Source organism: Leuciscus leuciscus (assembly GCF_965113295.1).
Source record: "Leuciscus leuciscus genome assembly, chromosome: 1".
Classification (NCBI taxonomy): Eukaryota; Metazoa; Chordata; class Actinopteri; order Cypriniformes; family Leuciscidae; genus Leuciscus; species Leuciscus leuciscus.
The window spans coordinates 19737276-19753070 of record NC_138725.1 but is presented as its reverse complement, the minus strand read 5'-3'; the positions used below and the strand labels follow the sequence as shown (position 1 = coordinate 19753070).

General features: G+C 38.4%; 1 protein-coding gene across 4 annotated transcripts in view; it reads left to right on the top strand.

The window, feature by feature from the left end:
* The window catches only part of LOC309498986 (uncharacterized protein), a 34907-nt gene extending 19459 nt beyond the window's left edge, over positions 1-15448 (top strand). For 2 of the 4 annotated variants that reach the window (XM_082169979.1, XM_082169980.1), the window contains 2 exons: positions 6400-8176; positions 12894-15448. In XM_082169979.1, the coding sequence (XP_082026105.1) occupies positions 6400-8176; positions 12894-12963 (1847 nt within the window). In that variant the 3' untranslated portion in view covers positions 12964-15448. Of the gene's footprint in view, positions 1-6399; positions 8768-12893 lie in introns of those variants that run through there. The other 2 variants (XM_082169981.1, XM_082169982.1) reach the window with 2 other exon arrangements.
* The last annotated feature ends 347 nt before the right edge of the window (positions 15449-15795 follow it).

The following is a 15795-nucleotide window of genomic DNA, read 5'->3' as shown; positions in this document are numbered from 1 at the left end:
AAAAGATTTTCTGATTTCTGATTAAATAAAAAATTGTGCTGATGTATACGGAAGCGTATTGCATTCACTTGAGAAAAAAAAATCTACTCTGTTTTTCTGAATTAAAGAGTTAATTATCTCAGAATTACTAGATAATTTTTCATAAAAAAAATTTTTATTCTGTTTTTCTGAATTAACGAGTTAATTATCTCAGAATTACGAGATAATTTTTCATGAATAAAAAGTTTTTGCTCTGTTTTTCTGAATTAATGACTTAATTATCTCAGAATTATGAGATAATTTTTAATATTTTTTTATTTTTTATTCTGTTTTTCTGAATTAACGAGTTAATTATCTCAGAATTACGAGATAATTTTTCATGAATAAAAGTTTTTACTCTGTTTTTCTGAATTATTGAGTTAATTATCTCAGAATTCTGAGATAATTAAGTCATTAATTCAGAAAAACAGAGCAAATTTTTTTAAATGAAAAATTATCTCATAATTCTGAGATAATTAAGTCATTAATTCAGAAAAACAGAGCAAATTTTTTTATTTAAAGAAAAAATTATCTCATAATTTTGAGATAAGTCATTAATTCAGAAAAACAGAGCAAAAACTTTTTATTCATGAAAAATTATCTCGTAATTCTGAGATAATTAACTCATTAATTCAGAAAAACAGAGCAAAAACTTTTTTTTCCTTTTTTTTCCTCAAGTGAATGCAATACGCTTCCGTAGATGTAGCCGAAAACACTTAAGTTAAGATAAAAATGTTGTCTTCTAATATTATTTATATATATTATATATATATTATATATCAATTATATTACATATTATATATTATAGACTTTTACAAAACAGAGAAATATCTGACACTGAGCAGAAATATTTAACACACAAAGTATAGCCTCATATAAATATACTTCATATACTTCATACTTGATATGCAAGATTTGCAGTTGGCATTAAAATACTAGACTTACCCGAAGAGGAACACTGCAGCTGAACTTGAACTTTAGTCAAGAATGTCAGAGGTTTTGGGTTCTAATCCGCATGCATAGTTTTTTTAAACCGATAATGCTCATCAGTGGTTGTATATCAAGCAGGGACACTTTGTGTGCATTATATGTTGTGATTTCACCAGAACGAATAGATATGAGGCGCCGTCTAGGGCTTAAATCGAACTTCATTCACGCACACATAAAACGCTTGCATACCAACGCTATCTCCTGCATACACATATACTGTAGTCACACATACATGTATACTGCTGAATGCTCCAACTAGGCTATATGAAATGCACAACGTCACATCTAAAGTCGCTCACGCACACACACACAAACCGCGCACATACTCATCTGAGACGCGAGCACATCACACACACACACACACACACACACATAAACTCGCGCACATACTCATCTGAGACGCGAGCACACACACACACACACACACACACACAAACTCGCGCACATGCTCATCTGAGACGCGAGCACACACACACACACACACACACACAAACTCGCGCACATACTCATCTGAGACGCGAGCACACACACACACACACACACACACACAAACTCGCGCACATGCTCATCTGAGACGCGAGCACACACACAAACACAAACTCGCGCACATACTCATCTCAGACGCGAGCACGCACACACAAACTCTCCAAGCACATACTCTTATGACGGCGCCTCATAAATAGATCGATCTCTGCAACGTATTGAAACGCGCGTCCGAGTGCGGTGTGCGCGAGCCACAAGAGAAAATAATTTTCAGCGCTAGATCGTCTCTTATTTAACAAACGAACGAAATGAATGCTCTGCTGGTTAACTGGAGATGTTTTGTTATTGGATCATTCGTGCCGCGAGATGTTTTATAGGGGGCGGTGAAAAAAGTCAGGCACCGAAATCAGGCACCGAAAGTTTCGTTCTTATTCGGTCTGGTTACTACCGTTTGCGTCGGAACCGGTTCCCTATTGGAACCGGGTTTCGGTACCCAACCCTAAGCGACAGATATTCAACGAAGAAGACGACGATGGGTCAGAGATTTATGTGTACACCAGAGTCCTGCACGGGTCCGATTTTGTAAATCCGCACCCGCCCCGTTTTCCAACAGCAGCACTAATTAAAATCTGCACCGACCCTCTTAGAATAGAACCGGCATCCGACCCCCAGCCGAAATAAAATCAGTTTAGACTATCACATTCAGCCGAAGCTGTCAACAGGCCGATACATGAAGAACATGGCTAACGTTACCACAAAACTGAGTAGCCTTATAACATTTTACCAATCGAACAGACGCTGCTACAACACTACTGTATATGCCACGCAATTTCGTCTAGCCTACATCTGACAATTTTGGGTTCAAACACGCCCTGCACACCACACATACTTAACAGTATTAAATTAGAAAAATACCGTTCGATAGAACTGCTTTGTTACCACAGTTTCTGCGTGCTTCCTCCGGGATGAAGTTCCACATCTGCGGCTATCCAACACGAAAATGTTTGCAGCAAAGCCTTTCACAATATTTTCTTCAGATAACTCCAAATTTCTCCCACACACTGGACTTGATTTTTGATGACGTATTGTCGACAACTTTACAATCTCCACTAGCTATTCTTTTCTTCAACTCCTCAGCATCCATCTCGACGACTGCAAGCAGATCACGCGCGGTTATGAGGAATTTTTTTAAGTGAAAGTAGCCTAGGTAACGTTATAGATCCTGGGAGGGCGTGGCTCGTCGGCACAAATAAACTGATGTGGATTTTAAATTATTTTATCAACTTGAAATACAGGCATATTTTTTAGTAGATGTGTTCCTAAAAATATGCATATATTTTTACATCTGTCATGTTGGATCCATAGATAAACAAACTGCTTCGGTGTGTCGCATAGACTTCGTCATCGTCTTGCTGCTCCCTCCCCGTTCTGTGATTGGTTCCCTATTTGAGGGGAAAATCTAGTCCATGGTATCCAGGCTGCCTAGCAGCGTGAATAAAATTGCGCTGCGCTCAAGGTAGTGCTGGGCGGTGTACCGGTTCATACCGAATACCGGTGTATATTTTTGTTATGATATGAATTTTTTAAATACCGCAATACCGGTGTATGTCGCTTTAATAACGATCAGAACGCGACGTGGCGCAACACTGTTTGAGAGGGTCCTTTTTCACTGTTGCACTGTGGTGATGCACTTGTTACTAAGTTTATATACTGTCTATGGTTACTAAGCGTGACTGTGAAGATGTATAGACCTTATGCGCCAGAGAAACGAGGGCGCCGCCAATATAATTGACAGCTGTCAAATTATATTACAGTGTTTCCCATTGGTTCACAATATCAACACTGCACGTTTCAAAATCAAAACGCGGTGCGGGTGTTTTTATATGAATGGATCTGAAGTGAACTGACAGTCTTTGGAAAAGTTTCTTTGTAATTACGATTTAATCTTTCTTTATCTTTCCTGATAAAGCAGCGTTTATGAGCGTTGCTGCTTTGTGTACAGCCGTTACCGGGGAAACCAATATTTCTGCCACTCATAAAGCGCGTCCTGCTGGCACCTCTTTGTAAACAGCCTTGCAAACCTGTATTAATACTAGTGTGGATTTTTTCTACAATATTCACTCATGACAGTAAAATAGGGCATTCTAAGTCAATCTACTGCAGTATTTCCTCTCTCACTCAGTATACAATGTGGTTAACACCCAGTCATGCTTAAAAAAAACCAAAAAACGTCATAAACCGTGAAACTGGTGTAATTTAGAAAAATACCGTGATCCAGGCTAACAAACAGTAGCCTACCAGTCATTGTATCATGTAATCATTGTAACATGTTGTCACTAAACTTAGGTCATCCTCTCCTTAATACAGTGCAGTCGCCCTGTCCCATGTGCAGAAAAACACCCCCAAAGCATGATGCTACCACCCCCATGCTTCACAGTAGGGATGGTGTTCTTGGGATGGTACTCATCATTCTTCTTCCTCCAAACACGTTTAGTGGGATTATGACCAAAAAGTTCTATTTTGGTCTCATCTGACCACATGACTTTCTCCCATGACTCCTCTGGATCATCCAAATGGTCATTGGCAAACTTAAGACGGGCCTTGACATGTGCTGGTTTAAGCAGGGGAACCTTTCGTGCCATGCATGATTTCAAACCATGACGTCTTAAAGGTGAACTAAGTAACTTTTTTACCTTAACTGAACAGCTTCGGAGTCATTGGAATGGTTATAATACTTATTTCGGGTTGAATGGTGGTCGTTTCGCACCCCCCTGGTGCCCGTGAGCGGAAAATACGCATTTGCAACTTTGGGGCGGCGGGGCGGTCTCGCGTGATATCAGGTCTCGCGATGTAAACAACTGCTTTACGGCCAAAAGAAATCTGCTAAAATGCTGTCATTATTGCGCTCCCTCACACTGTTCGAACCCTAATGAAGAAGACGTTTTAAAGAATGTCCCATCTGCTTTGATGTCGTTGATCTACTAGCCTCTGGTGTCTGAGAATCACCAACGAGTTTTTACAACAGTGTTGTCAAATATCTATTCCGAAGCTGTGGGGGGAGCTCTAGAGAGAAACCTGCGAGCGATAAGCGAGAATACAGCGTAGAAATCCCGAAGCTACTGAGTGCTGCTTTAAGCCCTATTCGCACTGGATTAGTATTACCCCTGAACCTTTGTAATTAAGAAATTACCTCCTGACGTCTGTGTTTTTGGTGGCTCATTCACATGGGCAAATAAATGGTCTGTAATTCCCTCTATTTTACGGACTTTACAGCGCGCGCCCACCCATTCCCACTTCACTAGCTGAACATGCAGAAACGAAGATCGCGCTGCAGTATTGCAATTCAAAAAAGAACTTATTTAAAACCAATTTATTAGAGAAATATATTATATATTTTATATCATTTTTACTCTTTCACACTTTGATTTCTTGGGATACTTACAGGATGGACGTCTTTAGAGGCCGTGTGAGACAAAGAAATGCTCCACGATACAGACTACTACACTAACGTTACCACAACAGTGTCAACACTTTTCAAAACAGCTTCCATGTTGCGCCAAAATGCTTAGTTTAACGTTTCCATCACAACGGTCCGAGTTTCCGGGTCACGTCTTTACTGTAGTTTGTTTTCTCTTGTGCAGCATTTCATAGTTTTTATTGGAGAAAAACTATAATCGGATTGGAGTAGGGCATATCGAGAGATTTTATTGTTAATATAGTTTTAATACAGACGAAAAATGGACTGTTAAACGGCCCATAATGGTTATTACGTTCTTTAGGAAACGATAGGCCAACAAAAAAAACAGCCCAAATCACAGACATGGGGATTCGCACGGGACTGGTATTATCAGAGGACCCCTGTGTTGGCCGAAATACGGTAGGTAATTTTAGGGGAAATTTTTACAGACATTTTTAGACATGGCAGATTCGCACGGGATAAAATTCACAGACGACCTCTGCGATTATTACAAATTACCGGAGGTCCCTTGGTAATACTAATCCCGTGCGAATAGGGCTATAGTGTATTACCAAAAGTAACCTTGGAAACGGTGGTCCCAGCTCTTTTCAGGTCAATGACCAGCTCCTCCCGTGTAGTTCTGGGCTGATTTCTCACCTTTCTTAGGATCATTGAGACCCCACGAGGTGAGATCTTGCATGGAGCCCCAGTCCGAGGGAGATTGACAGTCATGTTTAGCTTCTTCCATTTTCTAATGATTGCTCCAACAGTGGACCTTTTTTCACCAAGCTGCTTGGCAATTTCCCCGTAGCTCTTTCCAGCCTTGTGGAGGTGTACAATTTTGTCTCTAGTGTCTTTGGACAGCTCTTTGGTCTTGGCCATGTTAGTAGTTGGATTCTTACTGATTGTATGGGGTGGACAGGTGTCTTTATGCAGCTAACGACCTCAAACAGGTGCATCTAATTTAGGATAATAAATGGAGTGGAGGTGGACATTTTAAAGGCAGACTAACAGGCCTTTGAGGGTCAGAATTCTAGCTGATAGACAGGTGTTCAAATACTTATTTGCAGCTGTATCATACAAATAAATAGTTAAAAAATCATATATTGTGTTTTCTGGATTTTTTTTTTTTGATTATGTCTCTCACAGTGGACATGCACTTATGATGACAATTTCAGACCCCTCCATGATTTCCAAGTGGGAGAACTTGCAAAATAGCAGGGTGTTCAAATACTTATTTTCCTCACTGTACAGTACATTGAAGCAGCAGTTTATTCTAATCCCTTTTCTAATCCCTAGGTTTATTCTATTCTAAAAGTTTCAAGCACATATAATCAATTTATAAAAAGGCATCGGATTATCATAATATTTTATAGCAGTTGTCTACTTTCTACTATTACATCAGGGCTCACTTTCATGTCCTTTCACATTATATTTCTCTTTTAATTAAGTGGAGGAGGAGAGTGAAGAACTGAGTGAAGTGAAGGAGGAGAGTGAAGAACTGAGTGAAGTGAAGGAGGAGAGAGAAGAACTGAGTGAAGTGAAGGAGGAAAGTGAAGAATTGAGTGAAGTGAAGGAGGAGAGTGAAGAACTGAGGGAAGTGAGGGAGGAACATCATGTCAAACCTGGAGAAAAAACTTTGAGTCGCTCAAAGACTAAAAAGACATTTTTAAAGAAAGGAAGAGCCAAGAAATCTTTCACCTGCACTCAGTGTGGAAAGAGTTTATCAAGCAAACAAAGTTTTGAGCAACACATGATGATCCACACTGGAGAGAAGCTGCATGTATGCTATCAATGTGGAAAGAGTTTCACAACTAAACAGACTCTTAATTTTCACATGAGAGTTCACACTGAAGAGAAGCCATTTAAGTGTGATCAATGTGGGAAAGATTTCAGTCAATCTTCACACCATAAATTTCACATGATGATTCACACTGGAGAGAAGCCGTTCACATGTGATCAATGCGGCAAAACATTTCTCTGTACATCACACCTGAAGACACACCTGACAGTTCATACGAAGGAGAAGCCACACTCATGTTCTGTGTGTGGAAGTTTTTCACAGATGCAACATTTACATGAACATCAGAAAATTCACACTGGTGTGAGAAAGCACATGTGCTTTGAGTGTGGGAAGACTTTTACCAGAGCGAACTGTTTAAAACTGCACCAGAGAATTCACACTGGAGAAAAACCTTACAAGTGTTCACACTGTGACAAGAGATTCAGTCAGTCAGAAAATCTGAAAACACATGAGAAGAACCACACTGGAGAAAAACCTTACAAGTGTTCACACTGTGACACGAGATTCAGTCGGTTGGGAAATCTGAAAAGACATGAGAGGATCCACACTGGAGAAAAACCTTACAAGTGTGATCAGTGTGGGAAGAGTTTATCAAGCAAACACAGTTTTGAGCAACACATGATGATCCACACTGGAGAGAAGCCGCATGTATGCTATCAATGTGGGAAGAGTTTCACAACCAAACAGACTCTTAATGTTCACATGAGAGTTCACACTGAAGAGAAGCCATTTAAGTGTGATCAATGTGGGAAAGATTTTAGTCATTCTTCACACCATAAATTACACATGAGGATCCACACTGGAGAGAAGCCGTTCACATGTGATCAGTGTGAAAAGAGATTCTCAAACAAACAAACTCTTAATCTTCACATGAGGATTCACACCGGAGAGAAGCCATACACATGTGATCAATGCGGCAAAACATTTCTCTGTACATTTGCCCTGAAGAGACACCTGACAGTTCATATGAAGGAGAAGCCGCATTCATGTTCTGTGTGTGGAAAGAGTTTTTCAGTGCGGCACACTTTACATGAACATCAGAAAATTCACAATGGTGTGATAGAGTACATGTGCTTAGAGTGTGAGAAGACTTTTACTAGAGCGGACAGTTTAAAACGGCACCAGAGAATTCACACTGGAGAAAAACCTTTCAAGTGCTCACACTGTGACGAGAGATTCCGTCAGTCGGCAAGTCTAAAAAGACATGAGATGATCCACACTGGAGAAAAACCTTACAAGTGTTCACACTGTGACAAGAGATTCATTCAGTCGGCAGATAAAACAACACATGAGAGGATCCACACTGGAGAGAAGCCGTACACGTGTGATCAGTGTGGAAAGAGTTTCTATTTTAAAAGTCACCTGAAGCGACACATGAAGATCCACACAGTGGAGAAACCACATTACCACAGTCTGAGATCAAGGTAGGGGTGCACGCTATTGACAAAATTTGATATTGCGATATTGATATTCATTTTGATATTTTTAAATATATGTAAAATTACAAAAGTTATAGGAAAACGCATCAAAATAGATTCATAACAAATAAAACAAGTTTTCTTACAACACAATGTTTATTTCAACTGACAGTCATATTGGACTGGTACAACATGACTAAATACATAATAACCATGTCTACAGAACAGGACATGTTAGATACAATGAAAATAAATCTTAAAAAAAAAAAGTAAATAGAAAATGTCATGAGAAACATGGCCCATCAACAACCGTGTAACCTTTAGACGGCAATTTGCACTTTCCCCGGCAACTCACAGGTGTTCACAACTTCAGGAGGAGGTCTGGGCTGCATTCCAGACGAAACTGGAAAAGTGTAAATTAGGGCTTTAGTCAAGACCACCTTTGTTGAGTCCAAGTCAAGACCGAGTCCAAAAAGGTTAGAGTCCGAGCCAAGACAGAGTCTAGAACAGAAAAAAAAAAAAAACGTATGCATGACATTATCAAGACAATCATTTTGGGTTATTATTTGTTGATCTAAAAGCAAAAGCAGTGTCACAACACCCAGGACTTTTAAATAAAGACATTCCCTATCATATCATATAATAAATCATATATCATATATAAAACAGAATGATGGCATATGGTGATACCTCACAATAGCAGTGTTAGAACTGATATATAAACACCAACCCACTACTATTACCACTCCTAGGTACTAGTACTGAACATTTGAGCAACTAAATGACAATATAGCTTCACTCCAGATGTACAGTAGGGTAGAAAAGAAGTGACCAGTATTACAGAGTGTACCCCTATGGTTGGTTTATGCCTTCCCTGAAAAAAAAAATTGTATTGTATTATAAAATAATGAATGAGTTTAATTGTATTTAAAATAATTGACTAATTCAAAGAACAACAACAAAATAATTATATAGGCCTAAAGGCACACACACATTTGTTTCGACTGTCTGATCAGCCTCACATTCTATTCCTGTCTATCATACACGTGATGTCAACCAATTAAACTGCATGAGGGAGGGCCGAGCAAAATCTCTCTCTCTCACACACACACACACACACACACACACACACACACACACACACACACACACACACTAGAGATGCGGATCGGGCGGATGACGTGACGAAAAATAATACTTTAAATTCGGGCGGGTGGCAGTTGAACCAATCAAATGGAAAAAGTTTGACACTAAGCAAACCTACAAGCTATGTGCCCAGCTGTCAGTACTATTGGAGGAGGCCTAAACGTCTCGTAGATGAGACTGCCTGGGTTATTTTGTTTCGATATTAGCTATACAGCCAGACATTGGAACCTACCACTCGTGGAATAGGCATTTAAAAGAAATTCAGATTATGTGATATGACTCAGAAATTACATCGGGCAATGTTCAGATGTCATTCAGAGCGAGATGTTCAGAAGAAAGCAAGAGCTAAACTTCTACAAGCTCAATAACATCCACATAAAAAAAAAGAAAAAAAGTCTGAAAACTTTGCCCATTAATTAGATATGCAAGGCAAGCAGGCACATTTGTTGTTATGGGTTGTTATGGACAATTCAAAATGTGAATATTCAGGTTGCACTAGCGGTGGACTTTCAGCAAGTTAAAACATTTATTTTTTAAAGAGCCATTTGTGAGTCAAAAGAGCCGGCTCTTTTCAGTGAACTGAGTCAAACAATCCGGCCGAAAAAGAGCCAAAATGCCCATCACTAGTTATTAGGTGGCCAGTGTTTCACTTTCCCTCCAATATTATTATGTTCCCAGTAAGCACACATACGTTGCAGCGAGTGTGCTTACTGGGAACATAATAAAGACACCTGGACTCGGTTGAGAACAAAAGCCATATTTGGCAAGACCAGTGGCCGAGACCGAGACAAGTCCGAGTCCGAATACCAGCGAGTCCGAGACCATATAAAAACAGTCTCGAGTTCAGAGTACTACAGCCCTAATGTAAATGCATCTGGTTGTTGAAACATATGTAAATTTTACTCCTCCCAAAAACGCAAAAAAATAAACGTGTGAGAGTGAAATAGACAAATGTTTTTACATTATTCATTTCAGGGTTCGTACATCCATTTGAGAGTAAATTTCAAGCACTAATCAAGGACTTTCAAGTCCATCACACTTTTTCCAGCACTTAATTTTTTTTTTTAATATCTAGTTTTAATGTGATGACCAAAACCATTTACATTTACATTTATTCATTTAGCAGACGCTTTTATCCAAAGCGACTTACAAATGAGAACAATAGAAGCAGTTAAACTAACAGTAGGACAACATGATTTGTTCATGCTTCAAAGATTGTCCGCATTTGTAAAACTAAATGCTTCAAAATGTAGGAAAACTTATGCTTGGCAAACCAACATATTTATTTAAAAATGTACTATAAACGGTAGATGGCAGCAGAGGACCGCTTATTGACTTATAAGCCATTTCCACTCCATAATAGTTTTTTTCTAGGGCTGCCACTAACGACTATTTTTGTATCGATTAATCTATTGACTAATTTAGTAAAAAATTGTATACAAACATAAAATAAAAATAAAATAACAGTACATATTAGTAATAACAATAGTAAGGCTGAGAAAGTCAGCATGTTCTGAATGTCAATATGTCCACATGTTTTGGGCTTCTGTTCAGCACAGCTAGATTAAATAAATAAACAGAGGACTTCAGTAGTGAAACTCCAAATTAAATCCTTTTTTAAAGCAAAAGTAAAGTAGGGGTGCAGCTATCAATTATTTTAGTAATTGAGTATTTTACCAATTATTCCACCGATAAATCGATTACAAAAAGTAATCGAACAAAAAAGATAGATCCAAGTGAAACAACAGCCATTAAAATGCAAATATATAATAACAAGCAATAATTGGTTCAAATAATATATCAAAGTAAGTAATAATTTGGGTTTTATTGAACAACACTGTTGTACTGTCGTAAAATCTGTCATGGTTACACCGTAGGATACACGTGCATTTGTTGACAAGCCGATACCCCCGAACTCTGCAGAAGGAGTTCTCACGTCTTGTTCGATTTTTGAGACATAAGTGTTCATTGAATCGATTGTAAAATCGATTTCCATGTCTAAAGACGTTTCCATTTTAAACGCCAAATATGGGCAAATCCACGGACAACTAACAGGCATTAGGACGAACGTGAAGAGGGCGTTTGAGACGCGCACAAGTCAGCAAATATTCCTGATGATTTATTGCCGTGAAGTTTCGTGCACAATGACAAACAGGAGTGCAACATTCTCGAAAAACAATAAGCAGAGTGGACTGCCATAACATCAATGAAAAACATTACCGTATTTTCCGCACTATAAGGCGCACTTAAAAGCCTTTATTTTTTTCAAAAAACGACAGTGCGCCTTATAATCCGGAGCGCCTTATATATGGATCCGGCACCTTATATTAATGTCTGTAAAACAACCGCTGACTTAAACCTTGTTTATACTTTCGCCTGGCACCGGAGCGCGAGCCTCCGCTGACTGCGCGCGCACCTCCCCAAACAGACGAGGTATTTATACTTGACGCAACTGTTTTGTTTTAGACTGAACACCAGACCATACAACTGATTTAGACGCGCAAACTGGGTGCCGGCGGTGTGATGAGATGTACTAATATCCGTCTGCTCGGGCAGATTCGGCTCAAAGTCGTGCATCTTCGGATGCGGAGGCGCGCGCGCTGTCACATTGGCGTCATTTTTCCGCGCGCGCGCCTCCGCATCCGAAGATGCACGACTTTGAGCCGAATCTGCCCGAGCACGAGCAGACGGATATGTTTTTTATTACCTTCGCGCTTATGCGGACGCGTCGAGTATAAACAAGGTTTTACAGCTCAGCCACTTGTTTTTTCATATTTTTTTGCAAGTGGTAGATCTTGGTTTACATTTGGACTTTGGATGTGATCTTAGGCTTGAAAAGGTTGGTGACCACTGCATAACGCAAACCCAGTCAAACGTTTGACTGCAGTATCTTCTATTCTATGCGCCTTATAATCCGGTGCGCCCTATATATGAAAACAGTTCTAAAATAGGCCATTCATTGAAGGTGCGCCTTATAATCCGGTGCGCCTTATAGTGCGGAAAATACGGTACTGTAGGCTTCAACGTGCCTGTGTTTAGGATTAGCATGAGACTGCCCTATCCCAGGTGCAGTGGCTATATTTCAGCATGTCAAATGAATATAATTTCATGGGTTTTATTTTTTTTTAAATGCCAAAAGATCGCGTAGCTCACGTTTACAAGCCAGCGTCATCATAGTAGCTTATTGGCTACTGTTTTACAGAATGGATATGCTAATTCAATTCAATGTTTGTGTGGTAGGTAATAGCCATATATCGTCAATATTATAATATCAAGCTACCATAGATGAATCTGCAAAGTTGAAAAATCGATTTGCAAGTTGCAAGTCAAATTTTGTAGTTCTTTTTGTGCTCGGGTTACTACCCGAACCCCAAAGTTCCATAGTGCCAGTAAAAGCGATACAGACCTCGTCAGGCTATGGCAGACGTGTCATTCAACCTATTGCAAGGGTCTTGGAAATATATTATGAAGGTTGAAAAACTACAGTGTTGCTTTAACATGTGATTAGCCTTAGTACTTGTAATATTGATTATTCCTCTCGCATCATGTCTGTAAGAAATTAAACTTTTGTTTTTAGCAGAACTGCCAGAAAGCATCTGGAAGGAGAGGACAGAGAGAACACCATTGATCCAGAACCTGCAGAATGAAACATCAAGATCCACAGCGGAGAGAAGATTTTTTATACATCTTAAAGGGCACCTATTATGCAAAATTCCCTTTTACATGGTGTTTGAACATAAATGTGTGTTGACAGTATGTGTTCACAACCATCCTATAATGATAAAAATCCACCCAGTGCTTTTTTATAATCCCCATAAATCATAAGCAGTGTCTCAGGACAAGCTGTTCTCGGATTCAGGGAAATGTGACGTCACTTTGCACAGGCCCCTCCCTCGACTGTTGATTGACACTGCAGTTTGAGCATAGACCCCGCCCTGAGTGAGCTGGACACAGAGTCTGCCATTGTTTCGACTCTTGAGCAGCTGTAGACAATAATGTCTCCTAAGCGATTGAGGTGTTTTGTTGTTAGTTGTAAGAATGAACATAGCAGTCTTCATTTACTCTCGTTGTTACTCTAGGATGGATCTGTACTGTTTGTGATCCAGCTTACAGTATCCAGAGGAGCGACAGGCCTAACGTTACTGACCACGGCAGAAATGAAAGTGAGAGCATGCACTTTATGACAGCTCATCGAGTCATTTTACGGATATAAAGTTTACCAGTTTATCCACCGGCAACTATAGTTGCCGCAGTGCATAGTTGTCATTTTCCTTTTGTAAATAATTTTCTAGATGTTGTCCATGTTTTATTTCTCAATGACATGCAAGCAAACAACCAAATAAAAGGATTTCAAGAAAAAAAAAAGGTATTTACTTCCTCCCTGTCACATGAGGCTGTCAACTTCCTACCCCTACTTCCAGGAAGCATGACGAAGGCAAACCCTCCCAAAGAAAGGTCATTTTCATGTTACTAATAAGTATTTTTTGTTGACATATATATATATATATATATATATCTACATAATCATGAAGGTCTCTAGAATCATCCAAACAAAACAAATCTTACAAGAGATCTATAGTTTTTTGTATACTTAGTCAAAAGTCCAAGCGGCAACTATAGTTGCTGGTGGGCAAATGCCTTGTAAGTACATATATCATGGGAAAATGGGGTATACTGTGTTAATAGGTTAATAAATCAAGTTTATTGGTCTTGTTTAGTGCATAAACATAACTTAACCCTTTAAATGACATCTCTATATAGATATATTTTTTTTCTTCATTCTATTTATTTGTATTTATTTATTTTCATTTAACTTTTTGATACACAATGCCCTGTTATGGCTGCACTTTGTTCTGCACTATGTTCCACAACTTTAACCCTTGTGCGCTGTTCGTTTGTGGTTTACAGTCAGGCTGTTTGGGGTCTGAGAGACCCCAGGCAACAAAATGTAATTTTGTAACAATATCTATATTTTAAACAAATGTAATTTTACTCAGTTTATTTATGTTTTTACTCTACATTTGGACATTTTTACTCCACAAAATGTTCAAAAAAAGAAAAGAAAAATTCTCCAAAAAGAAAAAAAAAAATGAATAAAAAATGTGCCTTATAAAATACCCACATTTCTAACTTTCATTCATGGGGATAACATGGATAATTTGACATGGTTTAGTGTAAGATTTTTGGCCAAATCTTTGGAAAATGCAGTAAAAAAAAAAAAAAATCACTTTAACCAGTAGATGGCTGCAGAGCTCTAAAAGTACTAAAAGTTTCAAACTAACAGACATCTTTTCACAAGTTTTTCCAGTTAGATTTATATCTACATATAATGAAATCACAATTATAACAATAAAAGTTACTTTTTGTCAAAGTTTGGCAGTTTTTGCACTGAAAAAAAAAATCAGTTTTCAATAATGTTACATTATGATTAGAATCAAACCTGATCAGGATGTTACAAAGAGAAAAGTTGGAGTTTTTAGAGTTTATCATTTATTTCAAACATCTGTTTTTCATATAATTCTACAAATTTAAAGTGTGCCACTTCATTTATGTCTGTGTGTTCTGTGTTGTTTCTGATTTTGAGGATGAATTTTGTCCATTGATCAAATTCATTTGATTCTAATCATAATATAACATTACTGAAAAACAGATTTTTTTTTCAGTACAAAAAGTGCCTAAACTTTGACAAAAAGTAACTTTTATTATTATAATTGTGATTCCATTATATGTAGATATGAGTACAACTGGAAAAACTTGTGAAAAGATGTCTTTCAGTTAGTCAAAAAGCAAATAGCAAATAGTGGTGCTCTGCAGCCATCTACTGGTTAAAGTGATAATTTGTTACTTTTAAAACAGCATTTTCCAAAAGATGGGCAAAAATCTTACACTAAACCATGTCAAATTATCTATGTTATCCCCATGAATGAAAGTCAGAAATGTGGGTCAAAAAGACCCTGAACAGCGCACAATGGTTAAGGCAAATGGATTTGTTGTTTGTTGTGTTTTCATATTCAAGAGATTATAAGCTAGATGCCGTTTTTTTGGGTCTGCATCAAATGTTCTTCGACTTTTATACATAATAAATTTGTTTATGAATAAAGATTGATCTGTTGAAAGCAGTTATTTTGAGATAAATGCCAAAGGACCAGCGGGCAGCATACTAGAGGCACGCAGCTCGCAAGTGGTTTTCTCTAGAATACCTTGTTCTCCTGATATTTCAGTGCTATATTTTAGTCAAGGTAAGGCCATCTTCGATTCTCTTGTTCTTTTGTAAATTTTAATTTCACATAATCCTGTATTTCAGTTAGACGCATTGGCACTTTAGAGAAATAGCCGCGAACGAAACACATGTAAATGTTTATAGCAATCTAATTTGCACGTAACTTAAGCCCAATTGCTCCTAGCACTTTAGATTTGACACATTTTGCCGTTATTGACTTAATTGCCCGAACGAAACAGCATCTGTAAGAATTGATAGA